Raw genomic sequence first — 18,172 nt, 5'->3', positions numbered from 1 at the left:
GAGTTGACAGTTTCTGATAAACACATACTTAGCGGGAAAACTGAATTCGTGCATAGCTCCGGGACATTCGGCGATGCAATGTCCATCTTCCTGCTCAATATAGCGGGGAAACTGACAGTGCATAGGTCAGCAGACTATCAACTTCACTGCCAAACTGAGCGGGGGAAACTGAATTGGTGTACGAAGTCTCTTTTTCCACCAATCTTGGTGGGGAAACTGGATTACTGTATAGGTTACATGTTGGTTTCCCACTAAATTTGGGAAGATATAGGTCACGACATCAAATTCCCCGCAAAATTTTACAAATAATACACGGACGGGTGGACTAAGTTTTTTTGACTAGAAAGGGGTTCAGTTAAAAAGCTTTCGAAGCTTTGGTATCGACCCAAAAATGTCGAGCTTTTGATCAAGGCCCAGAAAGCGGAACACCTTGCGAAATAAATGGCGACGAAATTTGGGGAAGGATGTGCAGCACAAACTTTAGGTAGAGTGGAACCTCGTTTTTCCTGGTGCATCAATGTGCGAGATGTCACCGCTGCACTTAAATGGGGAGGCTGGCGTCGAGCGCAAAAACATCCTTTTAATGGTCCTACAAACAAATGGACGAGTCTCGCAGTTCCGTCAAACCGGTCATCGATGGGACAATTTGTCGGGGAAATAAAGAACGCGAAAGAAAATCTTAAAGGTTGAACACTTTCGGTAATTGCCAGATGTGAGCAACGAGGCTTCTCCGTGAATATAATAGAGAGGTCGCTGCTCACAGTTACAGACCATCTTTCCTACAAACAAAAACATATCCAGGAAGTTTTTTTTTTTTGATCTCCTTTGTTTGAAATAGGTCCCATAGAACAGTCTGAAAAACACCATAGGACTGCCACTTTGATACCGCGTAAAAATTCTAGCAGTGTTTTCGTCGAGCACGGAAAATGCCTTTCTCGACCGAGGACTTTAGCAAACACTGCGGGACTGCTCACGAGACATCATTATGCGCGGAAATATTTTCACGGCAGGTTCCAGCCTTTTTTTTTTTTTTAAATATTTTCAGAGGTACGAGAGTTTTAGAATGTTTCCAAAATGTTCTTTGTCAACGGGCATCCGCTTGTGTGGAGAGTTCATTTTCTGATGCAACGCCGTTCAGAACAACCTGGAGCAAGAGGCACCTGCAATTACTTTCCCCTCTTCTATACATTCTAAATGCAGCATAAAATAATCGTGCGAAGCATTTCGTAGCAATGCAACATTCCTGCAAACTAGTTTCCATCTTTTTCGGGAGCGAGGACAGACTGGACATCTCATTACGTGCAGAGACGGCCGAAAGCCAACAGCTTGGCTCCCCCCAAACGTTTCGTGCTCATTGTTGCTTAGAGACGCAGTTCATACACTGCACAAAGTAGTTCTTAGATGATTTTGTTGCAGGAAGGAATGCTCCTTGCATCTGAAAAAGTTTACGTTTCGACGAGCAGTCTTGCGTGCGTACACAAGTATCTTAAATTTGCCGCATAAAGGGGGAAATAAGCGGTGCTCCGATGGCGGTGAAATTTCGAGGCAACACTGGGCGGTGAATTCTCGAACCGATTGTGGAAACGGCGGAAGTGTGAGGTAGACTATGACCGTTCTGGCGTTCAAACGTGTTTCCCACATATTTACGGAGCACATTTGTTGGCATTCACCTTCGTTTTTGCTGCAGCCATTGGCGTCATCAACGTTTTACTACGGCGCGTACGCAAGTTCGAGCACGTAGCACTTCGAGACTAATTGTCTTTTTACGTCTCGCAACCAACGAGGGCACCGTAAAACTTGGTACGACATTTTTCACCCCGGAAATTCCGACAACAAATGCATTCTCAAAAAAAAAAAAAAAAAAAAAAATTGAAAACTTGTAAAAAAAAAACACCACTTGCCTGCATTTCATTTATTGTAAAAAAAAAAGAGGGGGCGGGGAGACAATTTTACTTTAGAAAATAAGCAATCGACGTTAGGCATGATCGTAAGATGGAAAAAAAAAATAGAGCGAAGGAGAAACGTGGGAAACTAGGATCGGCGACTCCCACAAAACGCAGCCGCCACACGCGGCGCAATCTTGGCGACGCAGCTTGGCGCTTGTCGTCGCCAAAAATCCCGCAATCCGCACGCACAAAAAAAAAAAAAAAAATGACAGGAACGTTATGAGGTGGTTGGAGTCCTATCTCGTGGAAAATAAAAAAAGACTCATTTAACAACGCCGCCTAGATAAGGAGGCCTAGCACCAAACTTTTTGACGTCGCCCTAAAGAGGCAAACGCGGAACGGATGAGACAAGGGCGCCACGCCGGTGTTACTCGTTTCGGCCAAACGTCGACGCAACGCTCGTATGCAGTCCGTTCCCCACATTTGCTTCTTTAGGCGACGACGAAAGTTCGGCGCTACCCCTTTGAGGGTTAGGAAAAGTGGGACAAGCTTCGCCCACCAAGCCCTTTGCTCTTTTCACTTCAGCGGAGCAAACGCCGGGGAGAAGGCGAGTCCGGCATCTGCTTGTCAAAGCGGAAAGGCCGGAGGGCTCCGTGGACGGAGCTCATCCCGCTTTTCTCGACCGGAACGGGGTACGGAAGGTGCTGCTTCGACGGAGGGCCGAAAAGGGGAGGGAAGGGGGTGCGAGGGGGAGGAAAGGTGGTTGTGAAGGCTGAAAGGGGGAAAAAAAAAAGTAGAGTCCGAACAAAAAAAAAAAAATAAAAACAACCCCAGATGAGAGTCCAGTTCACGCCCGCGCCTTCTTGGCAGTGCCCTCCTCCGTGCCACTCCCCTCCTCGCCCTCTTCCAAGTCCCGCTTGATCCCCTTGCCGTCCTGGACCGGAGCGTCTTCCGCCGCCACGGCCGACGAGGAACTGTCGTCTTCCTCCGCGGCGGACGACGTGGCTCCCTCGGGCGCCTCCCCCGTGCCGTTCTTCTCCGCGGCTGCGTCCTGGCTGGAGCTCTCGTCCGCCGCCGCCTGGGCCAGGTCCGCCGAGGACCGCGAGTCCGAGGGGGAGTCCGAGACGGCGGCGGCGTCGTGGCCGTCCTCCGCGGTTCCGTTGGCCGCCGCCGCGACGGGCGTGGCGTTGTCGTCCGCGGCGTCCGCGGGGGGTGCTGCGGCCGTGGGGGCGGGGCTGCTGTTGCCGTTGGAGGTTCCCTTGTCCTTGTGGCTGGAGATGTCCTCCAGGAGGGAGGGCTTCAGCTCCCGGGCGACGTAGTGCGCCCACAGCACCAGCTCCACCTTGTGCGGAGTCCACTTGCCCTCGGGGTCTGCGGGAGACGAGGGGTGCAAGGTGTTACAGCCGTCAAAGGGTGACATCTGAATGGGCAACTCTTTGCGCACTTTTAGAGGGCAGTTTCTGCCTTCTAAAATATACAAAATATGCCAAATTTCAATAGCAAGACGGGCTGCAAGTTACGGTGTTCTAGGTGAAAAACTCGTCAAGTTCTACCACAGCTCTTGGAGCATGAACACTCACTTCATTTTCATTCATACCACCGCAAATTTTATGGTAAAGTGGCCCTCCAATTACATTTGATCTTCTGCCTTATTTATGTTACTGTAAAACCCTTAGAGGAGCTGTGCATCGACATTATGTTGAAAGAATTAGCATCTGGTCCTTTTTACATCGTTTATCTTCTCACAAAGCACAGAAAACATATGTCCTTTCTTCAAAAAGTTGCAATTCCGCCGCTTAATTGCGAGGCAAAAATTATATTTCCCGACCTGCAGTTGCGAGCGGTGGTCATGAGAACCATGCAGCGCGACGTCAAAGGGGGATTTGTAAAAAGATAGCAAGTACCTGCTCGATAAAAGGTAATGTTTCTCATAAATCTGATCGTTCCAACGTGAATATAAATGCGTCAAAAACCTGGTATCTGGCATCATCGCCAAAACTTTTATTACGCGGAGTTTCAGTAACGCCATCTACCTGAGGTCAATAAAACCGTCGGCTCTATCAGCTGCTGCGAAGAGCCACCAGAAGCTGGACAGCGCCCCCGACGAGCACGCTGGCACTTTCCTCCTTTCAGCATGTTGATCGTGCGGCGCAGGCACATGGTCACGAGTTCTCACTGCTCACTGATGGTGCTAGAGATAGTTTCACCGGTCCCCCTTTCACGTCACAACGCATGCAACCACTCCGCCATCTTGACTGTTTACCTTTGTTTGTGTGCGGAACGGTGTTGCTGGAGATGTAACTCTATAAAGCCCTAGTGCGTTCAAAGGACCAGAAATTACCGCCAGACGACACCAACCAGCGACTAAATACGCGCGCTAAACGCATCCCGCTACTCGACTCAGTCATCTGTGCCGCTGCCTGCCGTGGACCCTGGCAAGTTTTGTTGCCAGGCGTCGATTTTACGGTCCATTTCAACTCAGCGCCTGGTGACTTGGAACACCCTATAGAAGCGGTGTGCAATCAAAACAAAGTCGCAGCCCGGAATGTTCATTTGGAGTAAGCTACAATTTCGGATGCCTAAACAAAGTAATTTAGGGATTGTCGGCTCCCTTCGACGTTATACATAAAACAATGTGGAAGGCTGCTGCGAGACAAAAGTGCAATCAATTTGTCAAAACCGGTAGGCGGATGTTTTGATGGATGCGGCATTGCGATCTAACTTCTCCTCCTTTGTGAACTTTTGCACGACATTTGGGAGAAAGCAAATGCTTATTTGCACAAGTTATCCCTAGTGTTTAGTTCTATCCTAGTGTAATTATCTGTCTCGAATCGCTGCTGCAATCACACCAGCGCTACCAGACCATGGTGGGGTGCAGCGAAGTGGACGACGAGGCAATCATGCGTGTAGGTCCTCGGTCTGGCAGCCAGGAGGCTAACTTGCAGTCAATTGGTCCAACCTTTCAATCATTGTATTTTGCCTTCTGTGTCACAAAACAAAAATGATTTGCTTCTTTTTGTAACTTTTACTCGCTTAAAACTTCCAAAATATTTTGAATTTTCAAAAGATTTCTTCCCAAGTTTTATGAAGTCCATTTCAGCGCAAATTTCAATCCAGCTAAAACACCATTGGAGATTAATGTGCTGGCATGTCCAAGCAGAAGGCAATGTTTCCTTTGCCTTCTCACTTAGAGGCAAGCCTTTGTTAGCATCCATTGCGCAGCAAGAGAGATTCCCTCAAACATAGAACTAGTGCTTAGTTGCGGGGAGAAGCACCAGACACGGTGACACGACCAATCGAGGACAGCCCGAACTGTTGCAAATGGTTGTTGGAATACAATAACTCTGCACGCCTAAATGAATGTTTCCTTCAAGTTATAGAGCTTGCAATAGAACCGCAATTTATAACTCGGCGAACAAAACAAAGCACTCGTCATTTGATTATGAACGTCATTACATGTTGTATGTAAAACCGCATCACAAATTCTGAGCCAGGTAACTCTGGCAACATTGGGCGACACTACCGCCCGACGCGTGGCTGCCGCCATGCAAGGTCATTCGTTAAACCATTTTAATTAACACGTAACGCCGTCCACCCTGTCATCAGTGTGCCTCACATTTGGCGCAGTCGACAGCCAACCACGTCAAGGAACTGCCTGCCTAATTCGCCTCCCGGTCGACGTCGCACGTGTCATTATCTCGACACGTACTGAACTGGCCGTGTTGGCGTGGAATGCTGTTGTTTACAGTGTAGACCGCATATAACGTATCTCGCGGGAGTCGCGAAAATCCGCACTATAAGCGGTACCGCGTTATAACCGAAACATCAATTTTTCAGGCCAAAATACATGCCATGTGACAACTTACCTTTGTAAAAGAATTTATTTTATGTTAGATGAAAAATAAAGCTTAGTTTGAGGAAAGTCTTTATTTCACCAGACTAGTACACTTCTCTCTCAAGTGTGTCACACATTTTGAAAGAAATGAGCGGCTTTTGCCTGGTGCAGCCTCTTAGCGGCGTCGCGGGTTGCAACCGGATGTTGCGAGCGTTGAGGATTGCTAACCCTAATCACTTTTCTCCGGAGATGAAAACGCGTGAAAATTCGGATCCTTCATACGGTACGCGCCAGTAATACCTTGAACTTGAGCACACGCATGAAATGCGCCAAATAAGAAATCCGGGCGATGTTCGAGGACACAAATGCTTAGAAATCACCACTGTAGTCGAAGTAAACAAACACGACGACACGGGCGTTTCTGCCGTCTTGAGAGCGCCGCCACGACATTGCCGCTCGAGTAGGTGCATCTTCCCTTCCAGTACGTGCTGGGTTATCATAGCGACACACAACGAAAATTCACAGTCAAGGATAGCGCTTTTACGCGGAACGATGAGATGAACGCCGTCTACGACGACGATCACAACGTTGATCACAACCGACCCCATGTACGCGGATAGAAGCAGCCGGCCCGCGACGGGCATGCAACGCGCGCGAACACTTCTCGACTTGCTATTGGTGTGTCGTTGCGGTTGTTGGTTTCCAATGCAGCGGAGGGACGCACGCACGTGAACGACACGTGCGTGCGTCCCTCCGTCGCTAGGGCAACTGAAGCCTCTCTCTTCGCTACTCCCGCTTCTTCGAGCGCCCTCCTCGACCCGCGGGTGCCGCTTGCGCAACGCTTGCGGCTCGCACCGTCAGCGCCGTTATCTAGTGTCGCACAGGCAAGCGTGCTCGCTGCTCCGGTCGTCGGCGCGGTCGGCGGGCTGTGCCAGAAACCGCACTATAACCGGTATTTCCCATCGCGCGCCTGCGTTTTAAGCGGTATGTAATTACATGGAGTTCTATGGGAGGCGAACCGGTGGTTTAAAAAAACCGCGTTATACCCGGTCCTGCACTATAAGCGGTTACGTTGTAAGTGGTCTATACTGTACTTTGAATAAAAACTTCAGTTGAGAGTAAGCGCTTGTCCCGTGTACACCCTTTGTCTTCGTTTCTTGCGCGCCGTGTCGAATCCACTAAAACACAGTCACGCAACATCATTTTCTTCGCTAAATTTGGCGGGGAAAATAAACGGCCAGCAACATACCTCGAGGTGGCCCCAAGATCTTAAGAAAGCTAATCGCTTAAAATAAGCCTACAAAAGAGTGCATATAAATCTTCTTATAGTACCGAAGTACCTTTGCTAAATCACAAATTGGAAAGGATACTACCAGGATATTGCAGTTTATTATATAAACCAGCCGAAGTTGTATTAAAAATTTTCGTCACATTTTGCTCTGGAGGAGTGCTTTCCCCTTAGTACGCAGCTGCGCCGCAGCGAAGCAAGACGAAGCAAATTGCGATTTTTACTCCGCAGTTCTTGCTTCTCTGCAGTACACCAGTGCGCGGTGAGAAGCACCCCCAATGAAATTAACCAGGCACAACAGACTACGAATGCGAGAGATATTGTGAAACCTCCGAGAACTGTCAATGACTGGTACAGCGATAAAGTCAGATAGTACGTTATTTGAGGCGACAATCGACAGATTTAAAGATGAGCATCAGCCCACCATAACAATCTGGCAGAGTAGCGGAACGCGAGCTATTATATCTCAAATAAAGAGCAGTTAGGTTTTGGTGCAAACTCGTCACATTTAGGCAAAATGAAGCAGGATAAGCACTTTGGCGCAGCAATATGTGCGATTGGTGAAAGTCCAAGATCGTTCATATCACCTTTCTGGGCAAGCTGGTCGGTGCAGGTTTTGATGCGTTCGGCGTAGTTGAGGTACTCGGCGAGGGTGTAGTCGGTGGCCTCGACCCCCGGTGTGGACAGCATGCTCTCGTCGGCCATGTAGGGCGCCTGCTCGGGGAAGGCTGCCGCCAGGATGGCCGAGGCCGTGGCGGGGCCAATGCCCTTCAGGTTGGTCAGGGCCGTGATGGCCCCGGACAGGTTGGGCAGCTTGCGGAATGCCTTCTTGGACGTCGACTTGACCGCCAGCTCCGTGTTGATGCGCACCAGGTCCAGCAGCTGGGGCCGGTACTTGCCACGCTGCACGGAAACAGGGTGAATGAGCGCACAAATGGGACCGCACTATGCCCCGTCTCGCTGTAGCCTGGCAAAGATCCCGGCGTTGGAGGGAGACGCGGGACTGTACCAGTGGGCTGCACCATTACCGAAGGGTTTGTTAGCAGTTCAAGAGAAAGGAAGAACCAGGGTGTAAGATAGACAGGTGGGGAAACGAGAGCCAAATGAGCGACCGGATTGTGTCCCCCTCGGTTTTTCTCTTTTTCTGTGGCACCATCTATGTGGAGCACCGCGAACTCTCACTCCGGATGGGCGACCGGCTAAACTGACGGAGATGGTTTCTCGTGGATTTTCAATGGAGGACTGTCGTGCTCTCGGTTTATTTTTCGCACTCTCCCATTGAGTTCCTTGCAAATCCGATTCCGATTTCTTTCCTCTCGCCGCAGCGCCATCTGTCACAAATCGGGGGTACCCGCCAGCAGACGAGTACACAATCCGGTCACGGCACGGCGGTAGACTTCTATGGGCCGTTTCCCCACCTGTGTATCTTACACCCTGGGAAGAACTCTTACCCTCTTTTGTGTGCCTCTGTTGCCCCCTTTTTACCGAACCCACCGCCGGGGCTTCCTGTTCTGGCCGCTAGGCGCCATCCATTTTGCTAGTTGCCAATAGTTCCGTCAAAGCGGGAGAGGAACGCAGCTCTGATATTACTGTTGAGTGAAAGGCTCGTCGTCTTGGGCACACACGGTCCGGGTGCTTCCTCCTTCCACAGCTGCTTGGGTTACACTCTCGCCACCTTTGGTAAGGGCAGTCACCTGCCTCGTTGCTCCGATTGGCTGCCACAGTGTTTACACTTTGCCAAGCTACGGTGAAACCAAGGGGCCCTTTTCCCGAGGCACAGACAGCACAAACAACACGTTTGTGCTCTTTCAAAGTTCACGTCCAAAGGGTATTGGCAAGTACCAAAATGTGATCACTTAGGTTAGTGCCTCCAATGGGCAATTTACACCGAGCCAGTAGTTTCCATGTGGACGGACTTTGTGAAAATGAGGGCTCTCGTGATTCTAAGGCAAATGCGGCAAAAAGCGGGAGATTGCTCGCTCACGCTAACGGTGTCGCATAGCATACATGGCGGAAGACGGGAAAGTTTTAACATGGAGCATGATGGAGCTTGTTTCCACGAGATGGGCATAACATTACGAAACAGCGTAGCGAAACACTGTCCCATGGCTGCCAAATATGGCGGACTTACGTCCAGCTAAACTTAAAATCCCACTAAATAACTACACTATTATTCGTTATAAGGAGAAACATAAACATCCTTCACCCGCACAGTCTGTCTCCCAACATCCTTTAACCGTAAAACTAAAATATATTGTCACGGGTAGTGATTCGAAAACAATAAATAAACAGGAGGAAATTAATGTTTCATGGGTCGAACTTGTGCCCAAAATAAAGAGAACACAAAGAATAAGAACAGAGCGTCGCGAGCGTCGAAGTCGGCGTAACAGCAGGTTCGAACGCTGGGGCGAAACTGACTCGGCTTGCCAGGCGGAGCCCCTTTTGTACACGCGTGGGCTTCTGTAACAATCTACATAGAAGGTTCAGTGAGTAGAACATTCTAACCTCGAATTAGCAAGACGGTTCTCGAATTTACCAGAACATCACAATACAGCGTCAACAAAAATGTGTAGACGCGGCCAGGAATCGAACCCTGGCCTTCTGCGTGGAATGCAAGCGCGATAACCGTTAAGCCGCGGGCGCGCTGTCTACTTGGTCAGCTGCGCTCGCAGCAATATTAAAAAAAAAAAAAGATTAGCATAGTTTTCTTGAGGTAATAAAAAATACGCAGATCTTCCAATGAGAAACTTGATAGCCACCAACAAAAACCACAAAATCGGTCAGTTTGAGCGCATTCTTAGTACTTCAGTGCCCCCAGAGTGCACTCAATTTTAAGTGCTCAAAGAGTTTTTCTGTTACCCGCATTTTCGCTCCACCAGCCTTGCGCTAGGATGCACAACCAGTGGTTTTTGCGCACTTACATGCACTCAGTCTTTATAAAATTGATCGATGTAATGGTTTTTGTTCATGCCCAGCAAGTTTATATTTGGCACCACGCTTCATTTTACTAACCAAGAAATTAATTGTTCAAAACTACCGAAGTACCTAATTATTCCAACCGCTACGTGCATCACTAAAATGGCCCCTCGGCAGTGGTGACTAATGCGTCACTATTCGTTTTTTTTTTCGAGATGCGTTCTGTGGGAAGAAAAACTAGGCGATAGCGTTACAGGCATGTCCTACTGCTTTTAGATTCGAAAAAATTTTTTTGCGGCCTTGCCAAAATCGGGCAAATAAATAAGCAAATTAATGACGTGGAAAACCCTATAACGTAAGCCAAATGCTGGCAGAAAAAGGATCGTTTAAGGGGACACTGAAATGAACAAATAAGTTTTTTAAAGGAGCCTAAATGGGACACTTTTTTGTTTTGTAAAAGCTTACAGAAATGTATTATAAAAATGTATCAATATTTATGCCGTTAGACACAGTTTAGGCGGGGGTAGCACTGCTATAGGCCCGGACTGGTGCTTAAATAACTAAGCACCTTTCCTAGGCGATCATTGGTTGGAGAGATGATTGACGTGCGAAATGTTGGTGGTAAAACTGTATCTCCGTGCTGTAACAGTATCTTAATCGACAATCGTCTTTGTTTGAAAAACAAGTAATCTAGCTAGGGTCATTCTTGTTTTCAAAAGTATCCCAAGACTTCCTTTTCCGCATTGGCACGAAATGACAACGAACATGGCTGCCGGCCTGTTCGGAGTGCTCAACGAGCACATCTTGTCTATTTTTAGGAGTGTGAGTCGTTTTGCGTTCATTGAGGTGTTTAGGGGAAGATCTCAACCGCCGTAGTTTCCAACGAACAATAGCCGCAACTATGTGCCTTTGGAAGCGCTGTGCAGGTGCTTGTCTTCGTAGCTGGACAGTCTGAAGGCTAGCGTCCCAAGTCAAATATGTTGCTTGATCTGGCTCGATTTGTTTGCTCGCGCGTGTTAAAGCTGAATTAAGATGTTGGCACCCGCAAAAGCAGCCCCACTGCTCGGTGAATTGTGCAACAGTCGCGATTGAAACCATGGTTTCAACACCCAGAAGATAACTACACAAGCAAGAATTTGCGAGCCATTTGGCTGGAGGCAGTGGGGCGTTCAGTTCGTATCAAGTTTGTTCAGTTTTGTTCCCGTCCCTTTGCTTCGAAAGGCAAGTAGCTCAAGTTTTGCAGCGCACTTGGCCTGCCAAAGGGAATATTTTTAGGTCGCATTTCAATTGTGCGTTATGACGCTCACCCACCTTGCCCGCAGACGCTGTGCAAGAAAACAATAACAAAAAGAAAAAAAGAACTGGAGGGACTTAATATTTATTTTCTTGATTTCTTTTTAGTCCTCTCAGTTGCCTTCTACCACACACCGACAGATACTGACAGCTGTTCTATTGGACCCTTGCTAGAGCATGAGAGAACGCTAGAAGGCCGCTTTCATGGTCGCGTCTTGCGAGCGTTGGAGAAGCTTTTCGATCGGGGTGGAACAGCCGACCGAGGAAGGCAAAAACGGACACAGAAACGCAGCTTTTATGTCTGTGTCTGGGCTTTGCAGACGACAATAGTAGAATAGCAGACAATGCTGGAGGTACCTCTGCTCGCACTACGAACAGACACCTCCAGTCGGACGCCAGACTAGATGCACTAGATGCCGCGAAAGGGAGACAATAGGCTTGCAAGCATGTTCGGCTGAGTAGCCAAGGCAATCCAGTAGTAATGAGCGGGGCCACTGATCTGTGGGCGGGGCTTAGAATGGGCCGTGACCTCCACCTAAGTTAAGTCAAACAATGTAAACAGTGTAAAAATAAAAAACATTGCTCAAAAGTTATGTAATATACTGTTAAACCCTTAATGTTTGTGTGCCGACAATTTTTGAGAATTTCACGAAATGAAGAATTCGCGAAATTTAAGGGCGTGCGAAAATTTTAGTTTTTAAAATTTTCAATGCAGGCGTCTGGAATTCGCGAAATTTAGTGGTCGCGATTATATGTGACCAATTCGCGAAAAATAAGGGGCCGCAAAAATAAAGGGTTTTACAGTATATATATATAAACCATAGTGCTTACTAGTTCAAACGCCAAAGGCGGACCAAATAGTAATTCTTTGTTCATTACTGTTAAGAGATTTAATAGATTGCTGGGAAGAAACATTGCTTTGCCTTTTCCAACTACTTTGTTAAAAAAAAAAAAAAATGCAGCTGTCCTCTCTGCTTTTTGACCCTATTTTACATGTTTCAAACCACATTGCTAAACTTCCCTTTCTTTTGTTAAGCAGAACAAGAAGTGTACGACCTTCAAAAACTGGGGGACAAAGACTCGTTCCGCGAGATTGCAAAACTGTGCACCTTGTTCTCCAACGCACCAGTGCAAGGTGGGGTCTGCCCCACCCTGCACCGGTGCGTTTGGAGAATCTGCTCGTGCGGAGGACCATCTCTATCAACTAGGTGGGCCCAGAAGTTTGGGCTTGGTACCCATAGGTCCTTCGCTAATTTTTTTGAAGCGTTCATCGCAACATGGGTGCATCTCGGTATTTCGCGGTAGGTCCTTCGCAACCGCCGTCGACGGCGCACAATATCGCGTCTACGCCGTGGAACCTGCAGGCCACGGTGTTAAGATATACATAGGTGCGGTTGGGAAGCGGCGCCACCAGACGGCTCCTCAAAGCAAGGCTAATGGTGGCCCGCCGTGGGTCCCGTTTCCGATGCCCGTTTTTAAAGTCATTTTCCGTGTGCGCTACACGTATAAGCTGGCACTCACGCTACGCGTGTCGCTTAAACGCTAGTTTCGTGCCTCGAGTGGCGGCAGGAAAAGTTGGAGGAACGCGTCGAAGCGGAGAGGTCTCCGAGAGCGGACACTTTGACAGCAAGGAGCGCTCACCCAGGTGCTAAGAGAAAGACCCTTTGGCTGCGCTGCGTGTCCTCTATACATCACCAGAGGCCGAGGACTCACCATTAGTTTCCACTTCATGATTTTGACGAGCTCTTCGTGCACCAGGTGCTTGTCCTTACGGGCCTGTATCGTCTTGGGCAGCTGCTCCTGGTACCTGGGGGAACCAAGGAAACCTCAGAACCCCCGAGGGCTCCCACCACCGAGCCTCCAGAGACTCGCCACTAGACCCAGACACAACTTTGATCGGCGTTCGAGATGCTCAAGCGCCCCTAGCTTCGACTGCATTGGAAGGTCCGAGTATACCGTAAGATACCGAGCATTCGCCCATTCCACATTACGCACCCACCCCTCAATTTTGTAACACTGTTGACCTAAAAGGTGCAAATCCTACAGTTTTAGATGATTACTTTGAAATTTTGAGAGGGCGTTTGTGCTCAGGATTTTACGCTAACTTCTTCCACAATTGTACTGGACACTGCCTCTGTCTCAACATTTACAAAACTTCGGCAAAAAAAAAAAAAAAAAGAAGTTGTTAATAACTTGGTACAACCCCCAGAAGTGATTCTATTAAACTATTTTATTTGAAACGGGTACAAGCTAGATCGAATCGCATATTTAACGACACTATTAAACCTCTCGAGGCATTTATAGGATGCTGTTGTCCTTTATTACGAGTACCCGCTCTTCGTTAACAAAAGCGTGTGTAGCAGCGCGTTAGTGGCAGCTTTAATGATAAAGCAGGGAAGAAGTTATTTTTGCGGTAAAATATCTTTCTAACGTGGAATATGCTGGAACTTTTTTCTTTCTGGAACGTGCAGCCACTTGTTTTGTAAGCCTCAAACTGTTCTAATTCCAGTCAAATAGAGCTCTTCATTAGATGTCAGGCCAGCGATGAGGGAAAGCAAGTTGTCTCTCGTGTGTTCCAAAGTTGGAAGGTCCTTGACCCAACTTGGAGTGCGCACGGGCTACGAGTGTCCACGTGCGAATGGCAAAGTGAAATCTCGAGATGCTTTTTAATTGAGGAATTTTAAAACATCTCAAATAAATATTCAAACGGTGCATATACTTCCAGATATGATGTTAACAGCCTCTGCTAGAAATAAATTAACATTACATTTACAAAAGTTACCTAAGCACAGAGGCTTAAACCCTTTGAGGTGTGGCGACGTGAAAATTGTACCAGCAAAACAATGTCGTCTAAGAGTGCAACGGACAGTGGTATCAATCTGAAACCACCACACTTTGCAGATTGATAGCACCCTCTCTGGGTAAAAAATAAAAAGTATTTCAGTTTTTTTTTTTCTAATGATGCACTTTAATTTGCGGGGAGTATGCTCTTGAGCATGCACTTCCAATATGTTATTATTAGCACTTTGCAGTTGCAAAATATGTTTCCTAAATCCAAAAGAATGTCTGTACACATTTGCCTAAGAAAAAGCAAAACACTTTTATTAAAAGCGATTTCCATTCATAGGCTGTCGATTGTCGAAAAATGGTGGTGGTATCACAATCCGAAATAATTACAAAGAAGTGCTTATAAACATGTGAAATCGGGTGACTCACTTTTGCTTTCATCTGGTGCGGTACAGTGGTTTTGCAATTGTACCACTAATTTAAACATCTAAAAGTTCACCAATTGACGAAAATGTTTAAAGCTTATTTTTGAGATTTTAAAAAGCCATGCACGAAGTGGTAAGGTTATTATAAAATGCACTGTAATTCAAAGGGTTAAGGCATAATTCTCTTCAGTGTTCCCATAAAAAGAAAAACCTAGGCATTGCTAAAAGAAAAAAAGACTTGATTATGCATAATCTTTTCTAAAACTTTGCTCTTGTATATGCTTTTAGATCCACCATATTTGTCACATACCCATGTACTACAGTGAATGCAGAGCTATTTGCAGAAAATAATTTCAAGTGCGACACCTTGGCAAAAACCTACGCTAGAAACGACTGAAGTTTTCATACTCAAAGTGAATTGCACTTTGGACCCATTAAGTTGCATGTCTGTCATATATATGAAATTTGAAACTTAAGCCTTCAAGGGGCAAAAAATTAGTTTTCCCATGATTGTAAAGATTTTCATAAGAAAATGCTAACATTTATTTTTACAAAACATGCATTAATAAAAAGTTTTTTGAACCCTCATGATTAGCAAAATTCGAATCAGTCTGCCCAACCTTCCATCTCAAATGCACCTTTGCAAACTAGCAGCACTAATGCTTCTGAAAGTACAATCAGACCCGAATTCCACTTTTGTCATGTGACCACTATTTTTTCTAATCCCACATGCCTACTTGCAACTTGTTTGCTTATACCTTCCTTCATTTAAGACATAACTGTACAAAGACGTTTCAGGGGACATGACAAAAGGCATAAATGCCTGATGGGGCCATGCCACCCTTCTAGCAGCAATGGTAGCAAAAACATGAAACAAATGAGTGAAATAATTTCACCTCCAAACTAGAAATCTATACAAAACACAACAAATACATCGCAAAACAACATAATGTGAAGACACTTGCTATTATCAATCATCGTAAGCATTTTGCTTAAAACACATCCGGTTTTATTCCTCTGTGAGTAAATGTTCTTTTATAATATTTTTATATTGATAGAGTGATGGTACGCAATCCAATGCAGCTGGTTTAAAAGTTCTGGTATCAGAAAACTCAACCCCTGGTCTCCATAATTCGTTTGCGAACGTGATTTTATTAACAAATAAAATTGCACTCTCTCGCGTAGCACCCTCAGTGGAGTAGACTTTGACATTTAGATAAGTTGCAATTACTCTACACTATTTCACAAGTGTCGCAACATGTGGCTTTTGATAACATTTCGTGACGGGGAGTGGTGTGCTATGTATTTCTCACCGTTAGGTGATGTACTCACATGGTAAATATTACGCATTATTTTTTAATCGCGATAGTCAAGTCGTTTACCGCAATTTCTCATGCATCTCAACAAAAGCCTTAGTTCATAAAATTGAAAATCCAATGAATTAAGTTTCTGGAGAGCTAATATGTAAAGAGAGAAATCTGACTGCGTTTAGTGCATGATCTTGGACTGGCTTTCCTAGTGATAGACAGTCTAGCTCGTGCTCTCAAGCACCGGTTGACAAGGTTTATTAGCCAACCTGACACATTCCTCTGCATGTCGCAAATGTCTGAACATCATTGTAGACACAGCATGAATCAAAATTAAGCGGGTTGATGGTCACATATTTGAAGGAGGACCGAGCTCTTTGTTTTCCAGGTGTTGAAGCTCCTCGAGTCCTCTTATACATATTTGGATATGCTTGCCTCTCATGCAAGTCGACTGCTGGTATTCTGAACCTACAGCCGTTGCCCATACATAGCCTCCATGTGATGTGAATTGCGGTCATGCCAGTATTGTATGCGCCGCGAGCATTCAGTTGACCGTGCTGTTGTACTCCACAGAAGTTGTAATTAGAAGAAACATAGAAATAACCGTCAGTACCCAGCACTGGCGACACTTGAAAGCCCTGTATAAAATAAAATGGACTGTTTGTGTTTATTTTTTTTAATGCGCCTGTTTATGTCGGTGTAAAATGGTGGATGAAATGTGTTCTTTAAATATATTACTGATCGTTATTATTGCTGCTTTGTTCCCCAGACTTGCAGGCTCCAAATCAATAGGTCTGCAATACTCGAATGCCAGCCGAAGTGTACTCGATCACCATTCCCTAGATACCATTAGAATTAATACAACGCTAATGCAAAGTACATTTGAGCGTACTTTGAATTAAAAAATAATTTCACAGAAACAATTAGTTTTTTTTTTCTTTGCGAAAGCAAAAGAAGCAACTATCAAAGCGTGACCAGGACCAGAGTGTTTCAATTACGTAAGCCGCATTACGAGTACAGCGACGACGGACACGCACGGTAATTGAACTCGCCAGGCACTGACGAGGAAAACTCCTACGAATTCAAACAACGTGCGGCACGCCAGAACGTTGTTTTTTAATTCAAGACACACGCGCACCACACATTCCTGATCCTCGCCCAACATTCGCGACGACATCTTTCTTTTCCCACGAGGATATTTTCCCCGGAGTATTAAGTCAGGTCATACATCGAGCGCGGCTAGTTTACAAGATTGGGGGTACATTTTGTGAGAAAAAACCGGCTGCCACTGGCGAGTAGCAGACGGCTTTCTGCCACCAACGTCGAGTTCCCCTCAAACCACCGACGTGTCTCGCTCCCAAACAGCCATTGAAGTCGTCTGCGGCAACCACCCGAAGCCCTCAACAAAAGAAAATGTTTATTCGGGCTAATACTGGCGCGGAGAACCGGCAAGGATCGCTCCGACATACGACGAGGCGAACGCCGGCAAAATTCCGTAGCAGACGTTTCTGCCCGCAAGCAGACGACTTTGCAAAGTTGATCGTCTGCGAATGGAAAAATCCCGTCTCTTCGTAGAGTGGCACGGCATTTTAGGCCTAGCTCCTCCCATTCGGCATAAAGGAAGTCCAGCGAGCACGGCACACTGGCGAAAAGCGAGCGTGCCGCCGGGCCCACCGACGAAGCGCGCGGAAGTGCCGAAAACGCCGGTGCGTCCCGACACAGGAACGGGCGAAGCGCGGACGCGAAGTGTCGGAAGAGTTTTGTGTGGCGTCGTCCGATTGCCCGTTTTCGGGTGCTTCCCCCCCCACCACCCCCGTCGCAAACTAAACGGAGCTTAGGCCTAGCAGCAATCGATGGGCCCACTTCTTTTCCTGCACAAGAAACGCCGAGCGATCCCACGACCGGCACCGAACGTTTTGAGCGACCGCCGCTGGAAACTGTCAAATGAGACGCACTCATCGCCGGACGCTTTGCCTCTGCCTTGTTTAATAGTAGACACGGGAGCCGTGCGCGACGGAATCAACAACATAAAAACAAAACAAAAAGCGCGAGATAAAAAAACAGAAAACCGGAGCGCTCTCCCCACACCGCGAACCAACAAAGCGACGGCCTTGGTCGAACCGCTGGGAAAAAAAGTTTGACTTGCCAGGCGTCCAGTTTGATGAGTTCTTCGGGTCCCCCCTTTTTGGTCCGGAGGGCGGCTTTCTGTTTGAGGACCTCCTTGTACAGGGACAGCACATAACTCCATTGATTCGGCGTCGCCTTGGAGAAGAAAGTCAGAGTCGTGTCGTTAGCTTCGGCCATGGTGCGTGTGTTCCGTGCACACGTACACCCGCTGCGGCCTTTCTCGGAACAATGAAGCAGCCGCCGCTCGCCGGTTTCGCCTGCCGGCCGACAGATGGCAGCACAATTACAAGTAGTGCGTTCGATTGCAA

General features: G+C 47.0%; 1 protein-coding gene across 1 annotated transcript; it reads right to left on the bottom strand.

The window, feature by feature from the left end:
- Window positions 1–560: 560 nt before the first annotated feature.
- LOC8036331 lies at window positions 561–18,149 on the bottom strand. Its single transcript, XM_029982779.3, has 4 exons — window positions 17,884–18,149; window positions 12,932–13,025; window positions 7,597–7,912; window positions 561–3,257 (listed from the first exon to the last, which is right to left on the bottom strand). Exons 1-4 carry the CDS (start codon window positions 18,039–18,041, stop codon window positions 2,734–2,736), a joined length of 1,092 nt encoding a protein of 363 aa, XP_029838639.2. The 5' UTR covers window positions 18,042–18,149; the 3' UTR covers window positions 561–2,733.
- Window positions 18,150–18,172: the final 23 nt, after the last annotated feature.

The sequence above is a fragment of the Ixodes scapularis genome, unplaced genomic scaffold (genome assembly GCF_016920785.2).
Source record: "Ixodes scapularis isolate PalLabHiFi unplaced genomic scaffold, ASM1692078v2 PGA_scaffold6__148_contigs__length_123643588, whole genome shotgun sequence".
Classification (NCBI taxonomy): domain Eukaryota; kingdom Metazoa; phylum Arthropoda; class Arachnida; order Ixodida; family Ixodidae; genus Ixodes; species Ixodes scapularis.
This window is presented reverse-complemented; position numbering and strand designations above follow the sequence as displayed.

What these genes read in the sequence shown, in the direction of transcription:
- LOC8036331 (XM_029982779.3), bottom strand. Translation starts at nt 18,041, where the DNA reads ATGGCCGAAGCTAACGACACGACTCTGACTTTCTTCTCCAAGGCGACG. An exon ending in TCATGAAGTGGAAACTAATG is followed by an intron (nt 7,913 to 12,931) that starts GTGAGTCCTCGG and finishes GTTTCCGTGCAG; the next exon opens with CGTGGCAAGTACCGGCCCCA. An exon ending in CGACCAGCTTGCCCAGAAAG is followed by an intron (nt 3,258 to 7,596) that starts GTGATATGAACG and finishes CGTCTCCCGCAG; the next exon opens with ACCCCGAGGGCAAGTGGACT.